Source organism: Ceratotherium simum, chromosome 26, assembly GCF_057802395.1.
Source record: "Ceratotherium simum simum isolate JZ-2026a chromosome 26, ASM5780239v1, whole genome shotgun sequence".
In the NCBI taxonomy this organism is placed as follows: Eukaryota; Metazoa; Chordata; class Mammalia; order Perissodactyla; family Rhinocerotidae; genus Ceratotherium; species Ceratotherium simum.
The window spans coordinates 534,859-554,657 of NC_141925.1; the positions used below are offsets into that span (position 1 = coordinate 534,859).

Genomic DNA, 19,799 nt, shown 5'->3' on the forward strand with positions numbered 1-19,799 from the left:
ACTAGGTTGCTAGTGAGAGGTCTGATGCTTTCTGATTTTCTTTTGTGACTATTTTTCCCTCTCTGGAAGCTTTTTAGATGTTTCTTTATCCCTGAAGTTCAGAAGTTTTAGGGTGAGTCTTGTGAGTCCTTTTTCCCATTAATTATGCTGGGCAGAATGAAAGACAGGCCGTTTCAATCTGGAAGCTTCTGTCCCTTAGTTCTGGGGACCCTTCCTGAGCCATTTCTCTGACATGTCCTCCGCTCCCCGTGCTGCTCCTCCTGGAGCTCCTGCTCTGCCCCCGGCGCCTTGTCCACACTGCCCTGGGCCTCTGCTCTGGCTCCACCTGCTGTGACGTCCCGCCAGCTCTTCCTCCCTGCATCTTCCCTGGACCCTTGCCTGGGCTCTGTCTTTCTTGTTGGAGGTTTCCCTCAAACGGCAGGCGGTATGTCTGCTGGATGGGAGTGGTTCTCATGGCTGGCGGGCGGCTGCTGGCTGGCGTGTGGTGTGGACAAGGGCCTGTGTCGGTGGGTCTTTTCTCTAACCCGACTGACTGAATTCCCCAGAGTGGAGTCCTACCTGTCTGCCGGCATTGGGGAAGCTGCACTGGGCCGCCATGGAGCTGGCCAACCGTGGGCGCACTCCCTGTGTGTGGGCCCCTGTGTCCATGTCAGGGCTCCTTGGGCTCTGGAGAGCCCGTCTCTTCCAGGGGGGTGGAGACTGCCCACCCTCCGTCTGTGCCCATCTCTGTTGCCCCTTTCTCAGGCGCCGGTCCTTCCTGGGTTCTCCAGAGGGATCAGCCAGCTCCCGGTGTCCCCCTGGTTGGCTGTGGCCTTCCTCCCTCTGCTTTCCAGGGTCCAGTGCCTGTGACGTTTCTTTTCTGGTGCTGGCTCCTCTTCTCCTCTTTGTCCTTGAGGATGTAAACCTTTGGTTTTCTTTTTCTGTCATCTTTACGGCTTAGGATCCAGAGGAGGCAGAGGTGAACATCATCATCAGTCCACCTTTTCCACTTGTTTTCTCCATCACCTCTTCTAGAAAAGCTCTCAGGAATGTAATATTAATTCCTGACCACACTTTGATGATGGTTTTAGCATCACTTTTCTTCTCACTCCCATCTTGTACCCCAGACAGGCCACAGCTGGTGAAACCAACGAAGGTAGACACCTGGCTTAGTTGTCTGCTCTCAGCCCCCACGTAGGGGACATGGACGGACCTGGGCCTGTGTTGAAACGCCCTCTGCGAGTTGAACCTTTCTTCACAGACACCCTTTGGTGTGAAGAAGCCCGGTCTGCAGGTGCCTGTGGTTAGTTTACAGACAGAGGCAGTTCTGTAGTCTGTACACACAGGTATAGATGCAGTTTTGATCTGCTGCCGTTTTGTCCTTAAGACTGCCACCAGACTTCTAAAGAGACTCGGAACGGCTGTTGTAATCTCACTCTTACAGTGTAATGTCCCTTTGCATGTGGCACGGTGGCTGGACTGTGGGTTTCAGAGCCGCCAGCTCTGGCTCTGTGACCTGGCTGGGTGCCCAGCCTGTGTGGAAATGGCTCTGGGGTTGGTGTGCACGCGAGGACCCTGAGGCACCGGCACAGAGCCACCTCAGGATGGGAGGACATGCCTGAGGGACCCTCGCAGGGCTGGCAGCGCCCCCTACAGGCAGGTCTCAGGTCGGATGACAGTGTGGTCAGGTGCCTGCTGCCTACCTGCCAGACTTCACCTGCCTCCCTTGGGGTGGATCGGGCACTTCCCACAGCCCCTTCTCCTCGTGGGTCTCCTGAGTGGGGGTGGGTTTCAATAAATAAGCCCCCCCCGACCGTGCCGAGGAACCCTGGCCTCACCCTGAGTGGCCACATGCTGAGGCCACATGCTGGGTGTTTGGGGACTGGGCACGACCTCCCCGTCCCCAGGTTCAGCCCTTCAAAAGCACCCAGAGGCCCTGACGGGAGCTCAGGATCCAGTAACAAGTCCCAGGCCGTGGCCCCTCCTGGGGTGGGCAGCTTCCTGCCCCAACAGTGGCATCAGGAGCTCACATTTAGGGTCAAGGTCATGGGCATGTAAGAGCAGCGATCAGACGAGAACGTGATGGCCTGCGCACCCTCCTGCCCTTTGGGTTTGTGCCCTTCAGAGAATCAGATGAAATCCACAGAAAGGTGCTCACCTGTCCCACCCAGGGCACATGCAGGGGCCTCGTGGTCCCTGAGGGTGACGTTGCCCTCTTTTCTGTTCCCCTTAGAACATTTCTGGAAAAAAAATTTAAGAGGGGCCGGCCCCGTGGCTTGGCGGTTAAGTGCGCGCGCTCCACTGCTGGCGGCCTGGGTTCGGATCCCGGGCGTGCACTGGCGCACTGCTTGTCCAGCTATGCTGAGGCTGCGTCCCACATACAGCAACTAGAAGGATGTGCAGCTATGACATACAACTATCTACTGGGGCTTTGGGGGAAAAAATAAATAAATAAAATTAAAAAAAAAAATTTAAGAAATATACAAGCCCAGTCAGTACGAAAAATGAAATTGAACTTCATACATTTGATAATGTAGAAACCTTGAATGTAAGTTCTAGTAACAGTTTATTGAATTCTTACTGTGTACTATGTCCTTATTGGAGCTGTTCATATATATAACCTCATTTGAACCTCATAATATCCTGCAGTGTATAGGAGAATAAGGTTCAGAGTGGGTGAGTGGCTTTCTCAAGGTCACACAGCTTTGAGCATCAGGCTGTCACACTCAGAGCCTGGGTTGGTACATGCAGACTTCTGCTGGCTCTGCACAAATCTCGGCGAGTTTTACATACTCCAGGTAAACTAGAGCTGGTACGGTGTCACCACAACTGACAAGACTGTCTCTAGGGTGACTCTGAACGTGTGTTCGCTGAGCACCTGCTAAGGCACCAATGGCTGAGGCGTGAAGGGAGGAGCTCTGAGGGTGTGGAGCCCCAGGGGCTTTCCCAGGACCGCGGGGGCCAGTGTCCACCTGAGGCCTGGGTTGCACAGCACCCGACACGGCCCATGGGGCTGGAGACCTTTGTCCACCAGCGCTGGTGCATGGAGCTGCTGCCGCAGAGGACAGTCACGCCTGTGCGCCTTCCCGAGCTCGCCCCCGAGAGAGACTTCGGGCGATGCCCTGGGTGTGACCCCCAGCGAGACCACTGATCTCTCACCGTGACTGCTGCAGGGAGAACCTCTGAAAATCGAGTGTCAGGAACGCATGTAGGTGATGTTGTGTAGGAGTCATGATCCTAATGAGTGTTCCAGGGGCCTCCGGCAGAAGATGAGAGTGTTTCATTATCACAGGGAGGTGCGACGTCGCGTTTTACTGCCTGAGTACAAAGTACCCTCGCCCCATTAGCTGGTGGGGAAGGAGGCCTGGCCTGTCGGGCTCCAAAGAGCAGAGCGTCCTCTGCAGCCACAGAGTGCAGCCGCTGGCTCACCCTGGCCCCTCGGGAGCGGCATCCTGGCCGGAACTCCCTTTGCTGGTCACTCCGGGGTTTGTTTCTCAGCCTGACCTGGGAATGCTGGTGTTTTAAGTCACGGGCCCTTCCCGCTTCCTTTCTCTCTTGGTTCTGCCTAAGGGCCTGCTCTGGACCGGGCTCTTGTCTCTTCTCCACAGGCACCTGCACCAGTCGGGAGCCCTGACCATGGAGGCCCTGCAGGACCCTCCCCCAGACCCCATGGAGGGCATGGAAGAGGACATTGCTGACAAGGTAGGCCCTGGGCAGGGGGCCGGAGGGCCATGCCTGGGTAACATAGCCCATCTCACCTGCCCCCTCACCTCCTCCTGTGCCCTCACCTCCTCCCCACCTCCTCCCGTCCCCTCACCTCCCATCCTCCCTCACCTCCTCCTGTGCCTTCTCTTTCTCCTGTCCTCCCCCCTTGTCCTGTCCCCACCTCCTCCCGTCCCCCTCACCTCCTCCCATCCCCCTCACCTCCTCCCATCCCCCTTCACCTCCTCCTGTCCCTTCATTTCCTCCTGTCCTCCCCACCTCCTCCCGTCCCCTCACCTCCCGTCCCCCTTCACCTCCTCCCATCCCCCTCACCTCCTTCTGTCCCTTCACTTCCTCTCCCCCCGTCCTGTCTCCCCCTCCTCCCGTCCCCCTCACCTCCTCCCATCCCACCTCACCTCCTCCTGTGCCCTCACCTCCTCGTGTCCCTTCAATTTCTCCTGTCCTCCCCTTCTTGTCCCATCCCCTTCCTCCTGTCCCTCCTCACCTCCTCCTATCTCCCTCACCTCCTCCTGTCCTCCTACCCTTGTCCCGTCTCCCACTCCTCCCGTCCCCCTCACCTCCTCCCATCCCCCTCACCTCCTCCCATCCCCCTTCACCTCCTCCTGTCCCTTCATTTCCTCATGTCCTCCCCACCTCCTCCCATCCCCTCACCTCTTCTCATCCCCCTCACCTCCTCCTGTCCCTTCACTTCCTCCTTTCCCCTCCTTGTTCTGTCCCCCTCCTCCCGTGCCCCCTCACCTCCTCCCATCCCACCTCATCTCCTCCTGTGCCCTCACCTCCTCCTGTCCCTTCACTTCCTCCTGTCCTCCCCCTTGTCCTGTCTCCCTCTCCTCCCATCCTCCCTCACCTCCTCCTCCGTCCCCTCACCTCCTCCCTTCCTTCCCACCTCCTCCCTTCCTCCCCACCTCCTCCTGTCGCCCCAACCTCCTCCCATCGCCTCACCTCCTCCCGTCCCCTGACCTCCTCCCGTCCCCTCACCTGCTCCCTTCCTCCCCACCTCCTCCTGTCTCCCCAACCTCCTCCCATCCCCTCACCTCCTCCCGTCCCCTCACCTCCTTCCGTCCCTCACCTCCTCCCGTCCCTCACCTCCTCCCTTCCTCCCCACCTCCTCCTGTCCCCTCACCTCCTCCTCACCTCCTCCCGTTCTCCTCACCTCCTCCTGTTCTCCCTTACCTCCCTGTCCCCCCACCTCCTCCTGTACCCCCTCACCCCCTTCTGGACCTCCTCTCTAGAGTACCTCCTGCATCTCATGCTCTGTAGAGCCCTCGCTAGCTCTCACAGAGGGCATGGCTTTCATTCCTCCTACCACCTGTGTGGGTATCTGTCTCTCATCTAAGTAGTGAGCTCCCTGAGGAGGAAGGGACCAAACCCCAGGCCTTTCTGTCCTTGAAGTCCGCCAGCATGTGCCACCTCCCTGGGCTGGGTCTAGCAGAGCAGAGGCCCCTGCTTGTGGGGCCCAGGAGCTTCACTGCCCCATGCGCCATCGCAGCCTCGTCACAAAGGCACCCTCGGGGCCCCTGGTGCCATCTGTGGTTCTGAGGCCATAGTGTGCTCCCCCATGACTTACTGATGCCTGTGGGGCTGCACCCCTTGCTTATGAGGACAGTCCACAAACGAGATGGACCCAACTGCAGCCTCGTGGACGCTGCCTCCTAAGCAGTCCATCTGGGAGTGCAGACTCTCCCGCCTCCTTGATTCTCAAGCCACTGTCTCACTCCCAAGGTTGTCTTCCTGGAGAAGCGGGTGTCAGAGCTGGAGAAGGACACGGTTGCCAACGGGGAGCAGCACAGCCGGCTGAGGCAGGAGAACCTCCAGCTGGTGCACAGGTGAGCACGTGGCAGCGAGGCCTCCTGGTGCTGTGGTGCGTGACCCTGCCCCTTCTCATTCTCTTCACCTCACAAGGCGGGGTCCCTGCTGCCACACAGAGGTCTGGCTCTCACCTGGAGCTGCCTCTCCATCCAGCTGCTGGGAGCCCACTTGGGATGGTGCCAGGTGGCCTTCTGAGCGTGTACTTGGTGCTCTGCCCCGCACGCACAGGGCCCCAGAGGAAAGGGGGAGGCCAGCACCCACACCGCGCGCGTGGAGCGCCTGGCAGAAGCGTGGGCTCCGGCGCAGCAGAGGTCGCGTAGGGAAAGGTGCGCTGGGATCCTGCTGTGGGGGCCTCCAACTTGTGCCCCCACTCTGAGAGGCCGTCCTGAGGAAACAGTCCCAACACTGCTCTTTCCTCGATGGGTGTGTTCGCTTGGACAGCGGCTGTGCTCAGCTCACTGCACTTCCATCGTCTCGTTTCATCTTGACGACCTCCCTGAGAGGCAGGCGCTGCTTCTGTGCCATCTTACAGAGGAGCAAACTGAGGCTCGGGGGCTTAGGTGATTCCCCAGGGCCTCAGAGACAGCAACTGGGGGCTTTAATGGGGGACCAGTGTCTCCAGAGCTCCCTGCCCTTGGGAGCTGGACCCATCCTTGAAGCGAGAAAGGAGTGGGCTGCTGAGTACAAGACGGGCCGCGCAGTCTCATTCTGACTTGGCGAGAGCGCTAAGGCAGAGAGAATGGATGCACGAAAGGGGGAGAATGTTTGCACAGAGAGAGTGGGCCGCTTTCCCCACTCCTGTTTGGTAGACGTTTCGTGGAATACCATGATCTTCGACATCTTGAAAGCAGTCATGTCGCGTAGCCTCGCGCCCAGTTTGCAGTGATATCTTCTTGTACAGAGTAGGGCATGCTTGGCAGGAGCGGCAGCTCTCCAGGCCGTGCCCGCGTGCAGCTGGGTGCTGGGGGGGCACAAACAGCCTTGTAGGGACGAGGCCGTGGGGAGGCCCGAGGGGTGTGAGAGAGGCGTGAAGCACGTGTGTGTGGGATCTACGCAAGAGGTTCTGTCCTGGTCAGGCTGCCGGGGCCCAAGCCTGGCTCTGCCACACACCCCATGACCTCAGGCCAGGTCCGCGCCCCATGTAGCCTCAGTTTCTCACCCACGACCCGAGCAGGTGGACTTCGAGCGCTCTGAACCGCACCGGACCCAGGCCTGTACACACTCAGATGGTAATCACGTCGTGATGAGGCCTGCACACACACACGCGCGGTACTCACGTCGTAACCCAGGCCCACACACACTCACATGGTGCTTGCATCGTGACCCAGATCCAGACCCAGACACACACACACACACGGTACTCGCGTTGTGACCAGGCCTGCACACACACACACACTCGGTACTCGCGTTGTGACCAGGTCCACACACACACACACTTGGTACTCGCGTCGTGACCAGGCCCGCACGTGCACACACACGGTATTCGCATTGTGACCAGGCCTGCACGCGTGCGTGCACACACGGTACTTGCGTCGTGACCCAGGCCCACACACAGACACACGGTACTCGCGTCGTGACCAGGCCCGCGCGCACGCACACACACACACAGAGCACTCGAGTTGTGACCAGGCCTGCACACAGTCACAGGGTACTCACGTTGTGACCAGGCCCGCACACACACTCACATGGTACTTGCGTCATGACCAGGCCATCGCAAGGCTCCCGGGGATGCCTGACTCCTGCGTGACATTCCCGTCCCGGGCGGTATTGACCTCCCCAGCTGTCCCGCAGTGTCAGAAGGTCAGTCTGCTCTGTGGATGCTGAGAATTGGGATGCCTCCTCTTACTGTGGGCAGGGCTGGCACATGGCTGTAACAATATAAACAAGTACCCTCGTACTTGTTTATACCAAGTAGTCGCAGTCAAGACCCTGGGCATGGTGGTAGCCTGCCCCCTGGTCTTCATGGGAGGGCCTGCCCGGCCCTGCTGCAGAGCGGGGTGGTCAGCCATGTTCACAGAGGGGCTCGGGCTCCAGCTGCACTAAGCATCCGCCGCATCCGCGGAGATGACATTACCCCCCTCACTGTCCTCGTCCAGGGAACCTGGTGGGTCACCAGCCCTTCTCAAGCTGACAGTGAGGTTTGTCCGGCGTGACGGGATTCATCAGTTACGCATGGACATGGTGGACAGGCCCCCTCGGGGCCTCACCCTGCCTGCAGCCAGTTCCCAGCCCCCGGGAGCCACGTCCAGCTCCTGTGGATGTTTCCTCTGCTGCCTGCCCAAGTTCTCCTCAACTACATGCTTCTGCTGCTGTTCTAGATGTTTCCATTTTTAATACCGTCAGCCTACGCCAGCCCTGCTGCACAGCTGTTCTCCTTTGCCCACCATCCTAGGAATCCCACACACTTTCTCTGTGTTGGGTTTCTTATTTTCTGGATCCCACGTTTTCTTCTTTTTTTGCTTACTCATTTTCTGAGGAGAATACCCCGATCCCTGCCCAGAAGAGAGGGTACACAGGAGACAGCTCTTGGAGACCTGGTGTGTCTGAAAATGTGTGTTGTCCCCCACGGGTGACAGTGTGGCTGGGGGTGTGGCATTCTGGTTGAAGGCGAGCCCCGTGCCTCTGAACCGTGCTGCCACCGGGGGCTGCAGCCTTATTCTCACCTTGGACACAGGTCTCTCAGTGTTTCCTGTGCTGGGCACATGGTTTCCAAGCTTTCAGTCTGGAAAACGTGTCCCTCGGCTTCAGGAAGATTTCTAGAATTATTCCTCTATACAGTTTCTTCCATTTTCTTGCCTGTCTGAACTTGTGTTAATCAAACATTAGATCCTTGAGGCCTTTCTCTCACTTTCTTTACTTCTCTGTTCTCTAACTCCATCTTTTTTCTTTTTTTATGTAATATCCTTGGTTTTCTCCTTCACCTCTTCTGTTGAGTTTCACATTCTTTCTTCTCGTAGTTGTAGCTTCTGAGGGTTCCTTGCAGAGCATCGCTCCTGTCTCGTGGGTGTGGGCCTCGCTCTGCGGGGTCAGTAACGCGGTTCTCCCTGCGCTCCTCTCCTGCATGACCTGTTTCCTTGGAGGGAAGAGCTCTCCTGTGGTGTCTGGTGGTCTCTGGCCGTCCATTCACTCTCAAGTGTGAGGCTCCAAAGAGCAGATGAGAGGCCCTGTGTGCACGGACAGCTCGGGACCATGGGCTGTGCTGGCCACGGCAGGGCCTGGAGCCCTTCTCTTTGGCATGGTCACTTTCTGTCTCCTGCAGGCAGGTGTGCTGGTCTGGGAAGGGGCTGGAGTCAGGGCCCCCATGTGAGCATTCCCTTTGTCCCGTGTCCTTGCTGACACCTGCCCTTACCTCTGCCATGGGTGACCTGGGTGCAGCTGCTCTGTACACCAGGTCCCCAGCCTGGAGTGTCAGTGTAGGGTCCCCGGGGTGGGCACCTGGTCAGCTTGTGTCCACACACAGTGAGCAGGTGGTAACTGTGGGTGCAGGCCGTGATGTGATGAGCCTCCGTCTGAGGACGTGGATACTGTCCTTGCCGTCACGACTGTGTGTTTCTGAAGCCCCTGGCACCCTCGGTGTGGGGGGGCGGGGGCTGTGGGGGGGGGGGTGCGTCCCCTGCTTCAGAACTGCCCTGGACCAGAGCTGCGGGTGGGAAGTCTCTGTCCTTCCTGTCTCTCCTCCAGGGAGGGCAGGCTCTCTGGAGGTCCTTGATGCAGGTTCAGGCGCTGGTGGGAAGGGCAGACGGTCTCTCACCTCCTGCCCTTTGCCTCTGCAGAGCCAATGCCCTTGAGGAGCAGCTGAAGGAGCAGGAGCTGAGAGCCTGCGAGATGGTCCTGGAGGAGACGCGGAGGCAGAAGGACCTCCTGTGCAAGATGGAGAGAGAGAAGAGCATCGAGATCGAGAACCTGCAGGCCAGGTAGGGCAAGGCCGCCGCGACTTTCCAGAACAGTCAGCGAGAAAACACGATGGACGCTTTCGTAACAACAGCCCCACCCACCACCGGAAGGTACAACGTCTAGGAGTAAATCTGATTTGAGAAAAAGTGGAAAATCCCTGTGAAGAAAACTGTAAAACTCTATTAGAGGCCACAAAAGATGTGAATTCAAAGACTTATGATACGCGGATGTCCGTTTCTCTAAACCTCTCTCTAGCCTGTGTCATCCCAATCGAATTGTCTGTCTTTTTAAGGCAACTTGACAAGATTGCCTTTACGCTCACCTGGAGGCATAAGCCTTCAATGAGTCAGGAAAGGAGGGGAGAGCAAGGGGATGGGAGGCTCTCTGTGTAAAACATGCCACGCAGGCACCAGCGTGTGCTGCTCGCGCAACAGCATTTCCAACCTGGACGTAGGGTGGAGGGCGGTGGACTGTCCAGTTACACCTGCAGGCGAGTGTCCTGAAAAGAAGACCCGCAGATGATGTGACTGTCGTTGGCAGAGAAATGGTCAAAGGTCATCTGCAAGTTCCCACCCGTCATCCCCTGAGCCCCTCTGAGTGGGGGTGAGGGAGGGGCACTTCACAGAGCCTTTTTAGCTGAGCTGCACCACTGCTGGAATTCAGAGGGCAGTTTCATGTCCGTGAAGGAGGACTCTAGGTTCTGAATCTCGTGCTCCTCCCCGTTCTCAAAGCTGAAAGATACACTCGACTTGATCCAAGAAGAGCTCCTGGGCATTTTCAGAAGTGGGATGGCAGGAGGGGCTGCACGCAGAGCGGTGCCAGGGTCACCCTGGACGGGGAGGCCACCTCGCTTGCAGGTGCAGTGGGGTTTCGCCACCTGGGATAGCCAGGCCCAGACAGCCAGGACAGCAGGTCAACCCCTTGTGGTGGGCAGTAAGGGGCACTGCAGAGTCAGGGGATGTGAGGACAGCTGGATTATGGAAGGAACCAGGGCTCCTGAAAAAGGGGCTGAGGCTGTGGCTGGGACAGGGCAAAACCCAACGGAGCCTGGAGCGTCCTGTGGCACCAGAAAGAGGGAAGTGCTTGAGCACACAGTGACGGGGCAGGTCACAGGGATGCAGGAGACCAGCAGAAAGAACCACCAGAGTAAGTGAGAGCGCTGGACCATAACCTGAAGTGTAAATGTGATGACTGATAAATAAATGGGGAGAAGATGCAATTCTTCCTTACAGAGGAATTCCAAATAATACACGGAGATGCTCCCTCTGGGGGGTGACAGTGAGTCCTCCTGTTCCCTGGAGTGTGGGCTGGATTTGGTGTCTGGCTTCCAGACAACAGAATGGATGGGAAAAGTAGAACTTGAGGGGGTCAGCCCGGTGGCATAGTGGTTAAGTTCACGTGCTCCACTTCAGAGGCCCGGGGTTCACGGGTTCAGATCCTGGGTGTGGATCTACACACTGCTCATCAAGCCATGCTGTGGGCAGCATCCCACATACAAAGTAGAGGAAGATCGGCCCAGACGTTAGCTCAGGGCCAGTGTTCCTCAGCAAAAAGAAAGAGAAGTAGTGGGGCCGGCCTGGTAGCTTAGCCGTTAAGTTCGCGCCTTCTGCTTCGGCAGCCTGGTGTTTGCTGGTTCGGATCCTGGGTGTGGACCTACTCACTGCTCATCAAGCCATGCCTTCTCTGTGGGCGGCGTCCCACATAGAAGAACTACAGCTCTACAACTGTGACACACAGCTATGTACTGGGGCTTTGGGGAGAAAAAAAAAAGAAGAGGAAGATTGGCGACAGATGTTAGCGCAGGGCCAGTCTTCCTCAAAAAAAAAAAATCATCTCTTTAAAAAAAAAAAGTAGAACTTGACAGAGGAGACACCTGGCAGACAGACCTTGACCAGGTGATCCGGGTCAGCATGACCCGGGATGAGTCTTGTGGACTCGGGTGCCCCTGATGTGGTGATGAGAAGCATCTCACTGTGGGATTCTTCCCAAACCTACAACCCGCCTGATCATGAGGAAACAGCAGACAAACCTGATTCATGGACACTCTACCAAATACAGGACCAGAACTGCTCAATATGGTCGAGGCCATGAACAACCAGGAGAGTCTGGGAGACTGCCACAGTCCAGAGGGGACAAGGAGATGTGACGACTGAGTGCACTGTGGTCCCGGGAGGGATCTGGACGGAGGGGGCCTCGGGGGAAAGGCCGAGTGGAGTCTGTGGTTTGGTGACTGGTGTGTCCCATGTGGGTGTGTGGGCCGTGACGAACACACCAGAGGAGCAGATGCCACAAGGGGAAGCCAAGAGGGGCCGGGGTCCACAGGGACCCTGCACCATGTCTGCAGCATTTCTGTAAACCTAAAATTACCCCAAACCCAAGTGCATAAGGCCGGGCCATGGGCATTGGGGGGTGGCCTCTGTGCATCCCCAGGTGGCCTCTAGTGAGGTTTCCCAGATGCTGGGCCTCTCTTGCCCTGAGGAGGTGTAGTTCCTGGGGAGCAGGTCCCAGCCTTGTTCTGTGTCCTAGGCTGCAGCAGCTGGATGAGGAGAACAGCGAGCTGAGGTCCTGCACACCCTGTCTGAAGGCCAACATCGAACGCCTGGAGGAGGTGAGCTGCCAGCCAGGAGCTCTGAGCGGTGGGCCAGGCCCTGCACTGCGGGGGCGCTGAGGTCAGCCAGCCAGTTCAAGGGCTTTCCGCCACCCTCTGCACCTGACGCCTGTTGGGGGATTGGGATGTGCCGAGAGAGGGTCTTCAAAGTGGGGCAGCCACACAACTGGCCGATGAGTCTGCAGGGGTGCAGCTGGTGCTGCTCCAAAGAGCGAGCTGATGACACTGGGCCCCACTGGGCCCCATGTCTGAGGGAACAGGGGAGCTTGGGCCAGCTGCCCTTCGCTGGAAGGCGTTGGACCCTGCCTGGCTTCCCAGCTTTCCCACAGACGTGGGATCCTTGGGCCCAGAGGTTCACGCTTATGTTAACCCATGCTCTGAATCCAAGGATGATGTCCTTGAAGGGCCAACTTCAGCAGGACCTCTCGTGCCCTGTTCTGCAGACGTTCACTGAGGGTCCTCTCCTCCCCCATCCTCCCGTCCCTACTATGTGTCCCCGGGGAAGCTCTGAACCCCGAAGACATCCAAGACTGCTTGGGCTCCAGCTCCTCTGAGTGACTCCAGCTGAGCGGCTGCGGGTTGGGTCCGGCTCTCATAGGTCCTTCCTTCCCTGCCTCCCCGAGAAATAGTCCCTGTGGCTTGCAGGACACCCCACACAGAGCACCCTAGGCCCACCTGCCGCGTGGGAGCAGGCGCAGGCCCTGAGAGCACTGTGCCCACATGTGCCACCTTGGCCGTGACAGGAAGGTCAGACACAGCCCCGTGGATGGCAGTGGACTGAGACGGTCAGGGCAGGGACAGCTGAGGAAAGCTGTGGACGGGGGCAGGTGAAGTGTGTCCAGGGCGAGTGTTTCATTCTTGCAGGAGAAGCAAAAGCTGCTGGATGAGATAGAGGAGTTGTCGCTGCGGCTCAGCGACGAGCAGGAGAACAGGAGGAAGCTGGGGGACAGGCTGAGTCACGAGAGGCACCAGTTCCAGAGGGACAAGGAGGCGACCCAGGAGGTGAGCACGGCGCCCTGCTGTCCTGCAGCCAGCTCCCGCAGCAGGGGCGGGACCCGCAACCCTGGGCCCCTGGAGTGAGCTGGGGACCCACGGCCATGCCCCTTGTGTCCCGAGACCGCTTTTAACTGTGTCGTGCTAGGCACGGGTGCCGGGCACATGGTGGCGTCTGGAAGTGTGGTGTCATCATCCTCCCTAGAAATGGCCTCCAGACCCCCTGAGGTCCTGAAGCTGAGGGCTGGGCTAACGCTCGCTGCCCCCGGAGCCCTGCTCACCCTGCGCTTGCCCGCAGCTGATCGAGGATCTGCGCAAGCAGCTGGAGCACCTGCAGCTCTTCAAGCTGGAGGCAGAGCAGAGGCGGGGCCGCAGCAGCAGCACAGGCCTGCAGGAGTACCACAGCCGCACGCGGGAGAGTGAGCTGGAGCAGGAGGTCCGCCGGCTGAAGCAGGTGCGGACGGGTGGACACCCCACAGCCCTGCAGAAGCTCTCAGGGGCCGGCCTGGGGAGAGGGGCATGCCAAGGGCCTGAGCCGGAGGTCCTCCCTCTGCAGGCTCAGTTGCCCCTGGGGCCACAGCCCCAGGAGTGACGCTGTCATTTCCCTGCAGGACAACCGTAACCTGAAGGAGCAGAATGACGAGCTCAATGGGCAGATCATAAACCTGAGCATCCAGGGCGCCAAGAACCTCTTCTCCACGTCCTTCTCTGAGTCCCTGGCTGCAGAGATCAGCTCGGTCTCCCGTGACGAGGTAACATGCCCCCGCCGGGCCCGGCCACCTACAGACGCCCACAGTCTGGATGCCCGGCACTGACCCCTTGCTCTTCCCACAGCTCATGGAGGCGATTCAGAAGCAGGAGGAGATCAACTTTCGCCTGCAGGACTACATTGACAGGATCATCGTGGCCATCATGGAGACCAACCCGTCTATCCTGGAGGTCAAGTAGAGGCAGGAGGGCCAGCCTAGGCTGGATTCAGGACTCTACCAACACCCCGGAGATGGCCCCAGCACACACGGCTGAGACCGACAGGCCCCACGCAGACCCAGCCCAGAGCACGCAGCTGGGCTGGGGCACAGAGATGGGTCTGCAAAAGGGGCCCGGGGACTGGAGCCCACAGCAGGTGTGGGCGGGTGGGGCCTGCTCTCGGCTCTCGCCTTCCGCTGCCCCCTCCTCTCTGTGCAGAGATGTGGGGACGGTTTCTCAGGCTGCGGTGAGCTCCCTCCCTTGTGGCAGACCCTCCCGCTGTCCCACCCTGTCAGGGAAGAAAGGAAGCAAACGGGTCCCCACGGGGCTGCTGCCACCTACACACAGGCACCCTGACCTGGTGCCGCCTGAGCCTCGGCCATACTTGGATGGCGTAGAGGCCCCAGCACCTTGCTCCAGACGTGGTGGTGTGGGAAGCACAGGTGGGCGAGGTCAGTGCACGTCAGGGTCTGGCCGGGAGCTGCAGGCCCCCCAGCTTTCCTGGGGCCGTGTCTCACTGGCACTGATCTGTGTCTCCGTGAGCTGCTCAGGCCATCACCCAGCCAGAAGGGGCACCTGTGTCCAGCGTCACGTCCAGGGGACTCTAGGCCACGTGTCTGTTCCCACAGCCAGACCCCTGCAGCACTGATCCTCAGGGGCTGACTCTCTTGTGGGGGCTGGGGCAGGAGTCCCCACTCTGAAATCAGGACTTGAGAGTAACTGTGTGGAGCGCGCTGTGTGGACGGGTGCATGTTACTGGCCCCCTCTCGGGGTGCAGGCAAGGCCTGGCGAGGTGCTGCCGCCCCATGGGTGTGGCCTTCCTGGCCTCCTGGAGTCCTCCCCTCCCTGGAGAGATCTGGGTTTCCGAGGCCAGAGTCCAATGTCTGGAAGCACGTTTCCTTTGGGTGTTGGCAGTCATGAGAAGTCGTCGTCCTTCCTTGAGGTGCATTTTGCAAGAGGCAGGGCAGGGCAGGCTCTCCAAGTGCACAGATCAAGAACAGAGAACAAGGCCTTCCCGCGGTGTGGGACTCCTTTGGGGAAGCCCTGCCCAGCGCCTGCACCACAGGAGCAGCAGTGCCTCCTCCACAGCTGCTGGGCCTGCCCCCTGAGCCTGAGCACGGCCAGGCGCCTCCGGGTGCTCTGGGTGGGCCGAGACCCCGCACACAGACTGGCTACTGCTGCGTGCGGGTCGTGTATGTGTGCGTGAGTGAGCGCGTGTGTGCAGGCGTGTGTGGCCCACCTTCTACACCAAGATGTAAGACATTGCCTCGGATTGTACATTTTGGGGAAAGCCTGGGGTGTAAATCAGTGTAAACTTGAGGAGAGATTTTTCTATCATGTAGAGTAGGTATTTTTTATAGATTGAAGGTTGATCAATTTTTTAATACTTCCAAGAGAGAAAACTATCGGTGTATACACATGAAATATATATATATGTCTGATCATAAATCGCAAGACTCTGCTTTCCGCACCCAGCCCGCCCTGACAGCCGGGGCTGTCTCTGCATCCCTCGGGGTGCGTTGTTGTGAGTACCAATTGCGGGGAGAATTGTTCACACAGACACCCAGCACTGACCTCATGCTGACCCTGTCTTCATCCCCTCCAGAAAGACTCTTCCAGGCAGAGCGACAGTGGCCCCGATGTGGAGGGCGAGGCCAGGGTGGTCTCCCCACAGACTGAAGCTGTGGCTGCACACGCAGAGGCTGGCTCCTTCCTCTGCAGGCGACAAGGGGCAGGAGGTGGTGCCGTGGGTCTGGCCCAGCACCCCCAGGCATTTGGGGGGTGGGGACCAAGTGCCATCTGAGGTCAGACACCAGGAGACCTGGTCAGGCCGACCCCTCCCGGCCTCGGTGTGAGCCCCCCGGAGGCCCTGGGATGGCACCTCTAGGCTGGGCTCCCAACAGAGGGTGACCAAGGGGCACTCCTGGGGCGGGGCCACATGGTGGGGCTCCAGCAGCCGTGTGTTCATGGTAGGACACATGGTAGGCCAGCTGGGCCCAGAGGGCAGCATCCCAAGTCTGGGCCTCATCATGAACAAGATGGTTCCATGGGATGTGCAGTCAGGGATGAAGGAAGGGCCCCACACAGAGCAACCCAGATGAAGGCACAGAAAAGGCAAGGGACCCAGGGATTGGGCTTCAAGGGCGGGGGCGGGGAGCAGAGCTCAGGTGCCACCACAGGCCATTGCCACCAAGAAGGTTGTAAGGGTGAGTGACCAGATCTGATTTGAAGGGGGGGTTGTTAGCTGAAAGTCTCCAAAACTTGACCCCCCCAGCCACCCTGGCATCCGGAGAAGCGGCTAACTGAGCATCGCCTGCCTCCCTCGCACTGAGCCACCTGCGCGCCAGACACAGACGGGGAAATCGAGGCCCAGGGAGGCTGAGAACCCCGCACCGACCACCCCGCCTGGCAGACAGAGCTTTAGCCCAGGTCTGCTGCCCACGGGGCTGACAACCCAAGGGCGGTGATGAGTGAACACGGCCTGGCCTGCACCAAGCAGGGCCCCCAGGCCTCGCCCTCAGCTGGGGTGTGGCAGAAGGATCAGCCCGGGAGCCTTGGACGCTACTGGGTAGCACTGAGGAGGACTAGGGGTATGGCCATGTCCAAGATGGAGTTCCTGCCCTGAGCCCCCTCCCCACTAGGACTCCCCGGGGCGGGGGGGTGGGGGTGGGCGCCACTGCACGTGGAACCTGGCAGGCCCCCTGTGCTCCTGGTGCTCAGAGCGGGTAGCACCTCAAAGAGGCTGGCAACACCCTCTTGTTATCAGGTCCATTCGCGCGACTTGCACCCAGCCACCTTCAGGGCCCAGTCCTTACCAGGTGGGACCTGCAGGCCCCGTGGCCAGAGAGGGCAGCATGGTGCTGGGGCCTGGGTGCCGGCTTCAGCCCCCAGCTCCTGGGGGGCTCTGCGCAGAGGGCCCGTTCAGCACTGGGGGGCGCCAAAGCTCTGCCACGGGTTCACAAGGTCAGTGGGGATCTGGGAGGGCCTTGTCCCCAGCCCAGCTGCACTGAGGGAGCCTCTGCTTCGATGCCTGCCCTCCCACCTGCTCTGCGCCTGTCCATCTGTAGCCTACGGGACCCATCTCTGCCCAAGAGGAGGAGCTGCAAGTGGGCAGGGCGGCTCCCACAGGGAGGGGGCTGCCAGCCCCTCTGCTTCATTTCCACTCTTAAACATGTGGGGGGTGGTCCACTGTCCAGTCGGCCCCACCAGCAGCTGATGCTGAGATCCCTGCCTGGGCCCCCCAGAGGTCCCCAGCCCAAAGGGGAGGCAGTCACCCACACATGATGAGAACCCACTGTAAATGGAAATGGCCGTGCCCGGCTGCCGCCCAGGAAGGGCTGCCTGGAGAGGGCAGGGTGGGAGGGGGCCCAGGGAGCGTGCTGGAGGGCACTGCGGTGGGACCCGTGAGGACAGTGTCGAGGCCTGCGCCCCCCAGGCATGAGTGCGTCCCTCTACCCCAACCCTGAAACAGCCTGGCCAGAGGCCCCCCAAGGCGGATCCTGTCTCAGGCTGGCTCCTAATGTTGCTGGAGAGCCGCTGCTTGAACTTGCTTGGTTTTGGTCAATTCCACGTTTCTGAAAAAGCACAGAGCAAGGCTCTGCCCCTCCCCTGGAAGAAGGCCGCTGGCAGGTAGGCGTATGGCCGGCCCCTGGTTCCTCCACCTGTCCTGTATGTACTGCCCAGCCTCAGCTCAGGCCTGCTCCAGCCTGTACACGCTAAAGGAAAGGTGCCCGTCTACACTCCCAGCCCAGCTGCCCCAGCGCCTGTACCGTCCATCTGCTGGTGGTTCAGAACCCAGGAGGCAGAGGCCCAGAGAAGAGCCCTTTCTTTTACCTGTGAGGGCGTCTGCTCTCTTTTCTGACCCAGGCACGGGGGTTCACAAAGCGGGCGATTATGGGCCATTCCATAAAATCAGCCAGAGCACAGGTGTGTCCTGCCCTCAGCCCCCCTGCTGGTCTTGGCTCCTGCGTGCCTGTCACACCAGTGAGGGTCCCTGTGCCCTCATCCCACTGGAATCTCTGCTCCAGAGGGCATGCGGGTAGGTCTTGTCCACTGCTGTGTCCCAAAGCCAAGAACAGCGTGGGCGTGAGGGAGATTTGCACGGGGATGCTGGAACCGGTGCCCCCCGCCCCTCGCACGGGACTCTTCCCGCGTGGCCGCACGACCCCTTCTCCTTCACTTGGGGCAGCTATCTCCTGCCTCTTTAGCTGTGAGGGGTTGTGTCATCATCCAGAACGGCGCTGGCCGACGGTCTGGATGGTCGAAAGTCATTTACCTTCTGCTTTATGATGATTTAAATGTACGTCTGTGTGCCCCAGAATATTTAAGAGGACCCCAGGTGGACTCCAGATGCATCCCTTGTCTTGCTGCTCTGATCCTTCTCCTCCTGCCACCAGCCGCACACAGAACCTGTTCCTTCTAGCTCCCTCTTCCGACAGGGAGCAGCCTTGAAACTCTTCCTAAGGCCTCTTCTGCTGACTAGCCTTTCTCGCGCACGACAGGCCTTGGCCCCTTACTGGGGAGAGCTGGGGTGCTCCTGCTCTCTCCTTGCCTGTGTAGGGCCTGGCTCTGCAAAACTCGGCAGTGAGCAGGCAGGAACCTCGGCCATCAGGTCACCAGGCTCAACTTCAGCTCTCTGATCGGGAGGTTACAGGGCTGTGGACACTAGTCCTGACAACCACCGCAGGCAGTGTGCAGGGAAAGGGGCTGGGGAGGGAAGGGGACCTGTGGTCATTGAGTCCCCACTGGGAGCAGCCCTTGATTCCCTCGTCTTGTGATTCCACAGCCACATATGGTCAGAGACTGCTAGTTGTCACCTTTATGCAGTTGGGGGTGGGTCCAGTCACTCTACACCCTGTGTCTGCACAGGCAGCTGGTGGCCCGAGCAAAGGAAGCAGCTCTCTTGGCTGCAGCTAAAGCCCAAGCCACTAAGTGAGGACACAGGTGTCCCTGCTGCAGCCTCTGGAGAGTAAGATGGAGGTTTTCCTGGGGCTTCAGTGTTGTCCCAGGAACAGAACCCTGCCCTGTAGGTCTTACTGAGGTCCGCTTAGACTTTCTGGGCACTGGGGCAAACGTGCAACCTCCCACCTGTACAATTCCACTTGATCTCAGGCAGAACTGGACAACCAAAACACTCTCCCCAGATCTCTCTCAGCGGACGGGCCTTGCTTCTGCGTCTCCTTCTTCTGCGTGGCCCCCACGTGCCCCCGAATGCCCGAGTCCTTGGCTCTGCCCTCAGCATCCCCGCGTCCCACTCTGCAGCCTCTCTGTGCGGCGGATAAACCGCCAACACCCAAGGGCATTTGGGCGACAGAGGGCAGAGGGGCCTGGAAGAGGGTCTACCCGCCAGTCTGGCGGCTGCCGAGAGGGAACGTCGAGGGAGGGACTGAGCCAAGGAGGCTCTGCATGATCGGGGCAGGTCTGCTCCGAGGCCCCTGAGGAGCTCCTTTCCTCGGGGCTGGGCTGAGCCTCCGTGAACTGTGTCTCACTCCGTCCCCCAACGGCCCGGTTAGACGCCGGTTCCCCTCGTTGACCGAGGCGGGAACTGAGGCCCAGGGCAGGGACGTACCCAAGCCACACTCAAGGCCGAGTCCGAGACCCGGCTCGGTCCCCAAGACTGGACTCCAGACCAGGAAGCCCTCGACGAGAACCGATGACGCAGACAGGCTGCAGAGGGGCCTGGGCGGAGCTAAGGGGTCTGTGGCCGCGCGGACCCAGCGCTCGTCCAGGAACCGTGCCGGCCAGGAGGACCCCAAACTCTGCCCGTCCAACCCCGCGCTCGGCACGCAGGGGCAGCCGGAAGCGCCCAGATCGGGGCGGACGTGGA

General features: G+C 59.7%; 1 protein-coding gene across 8 annotated transcripts in view; it reads left to right on the top strand.

The window, feature by feature from the left end:
• RAB11FIP3 (RAB11 family interacting protein 3) overlaps positions 1-15,421 on the top strand; it is an 84,789-nt gene extending 69,368 nt beyond the window's left edge. For all 8 annotated transcript variants that reach the window (XM_087449275.1, XM_087449277.1, XM_087449282.1 and 5 more), the window contains 8 exons: positions 3,588-3,681; positions 5,425-5,528; positions 9,285-9,425; positions 11,932-12,013; positions 12,878-13,015; positions 13,305-13,460; positions 13,618-13,758; positions 13,841-15,421. In XM_087449275.1, the coding sequence (XP_087305401.1) occupies positions 3,588-3,681; positions 5,425-5,528; positions 9,285-9,425; positions 11,932-12,013; positions 12,878-13,015; positions 13,305-13,460; positions 13,618-13,758; positions 13,841-13,954 (970 nt within the window). In that variant the 3' untranslated portion in view covers positions 13,955-15,421. The remainder of the gene's footprint in view (positions 1-3,587; positions 3,682-5,424; positions 5,529-9,284; positions 9,426-11,931; positions 12,014-12,877; positions 13,016-13,304; positions 13,461-13,617; positions 13,759-13,840) is intronic.
• Positions 15,422-19,799: the final 4,378 nt, after the last annotated feature.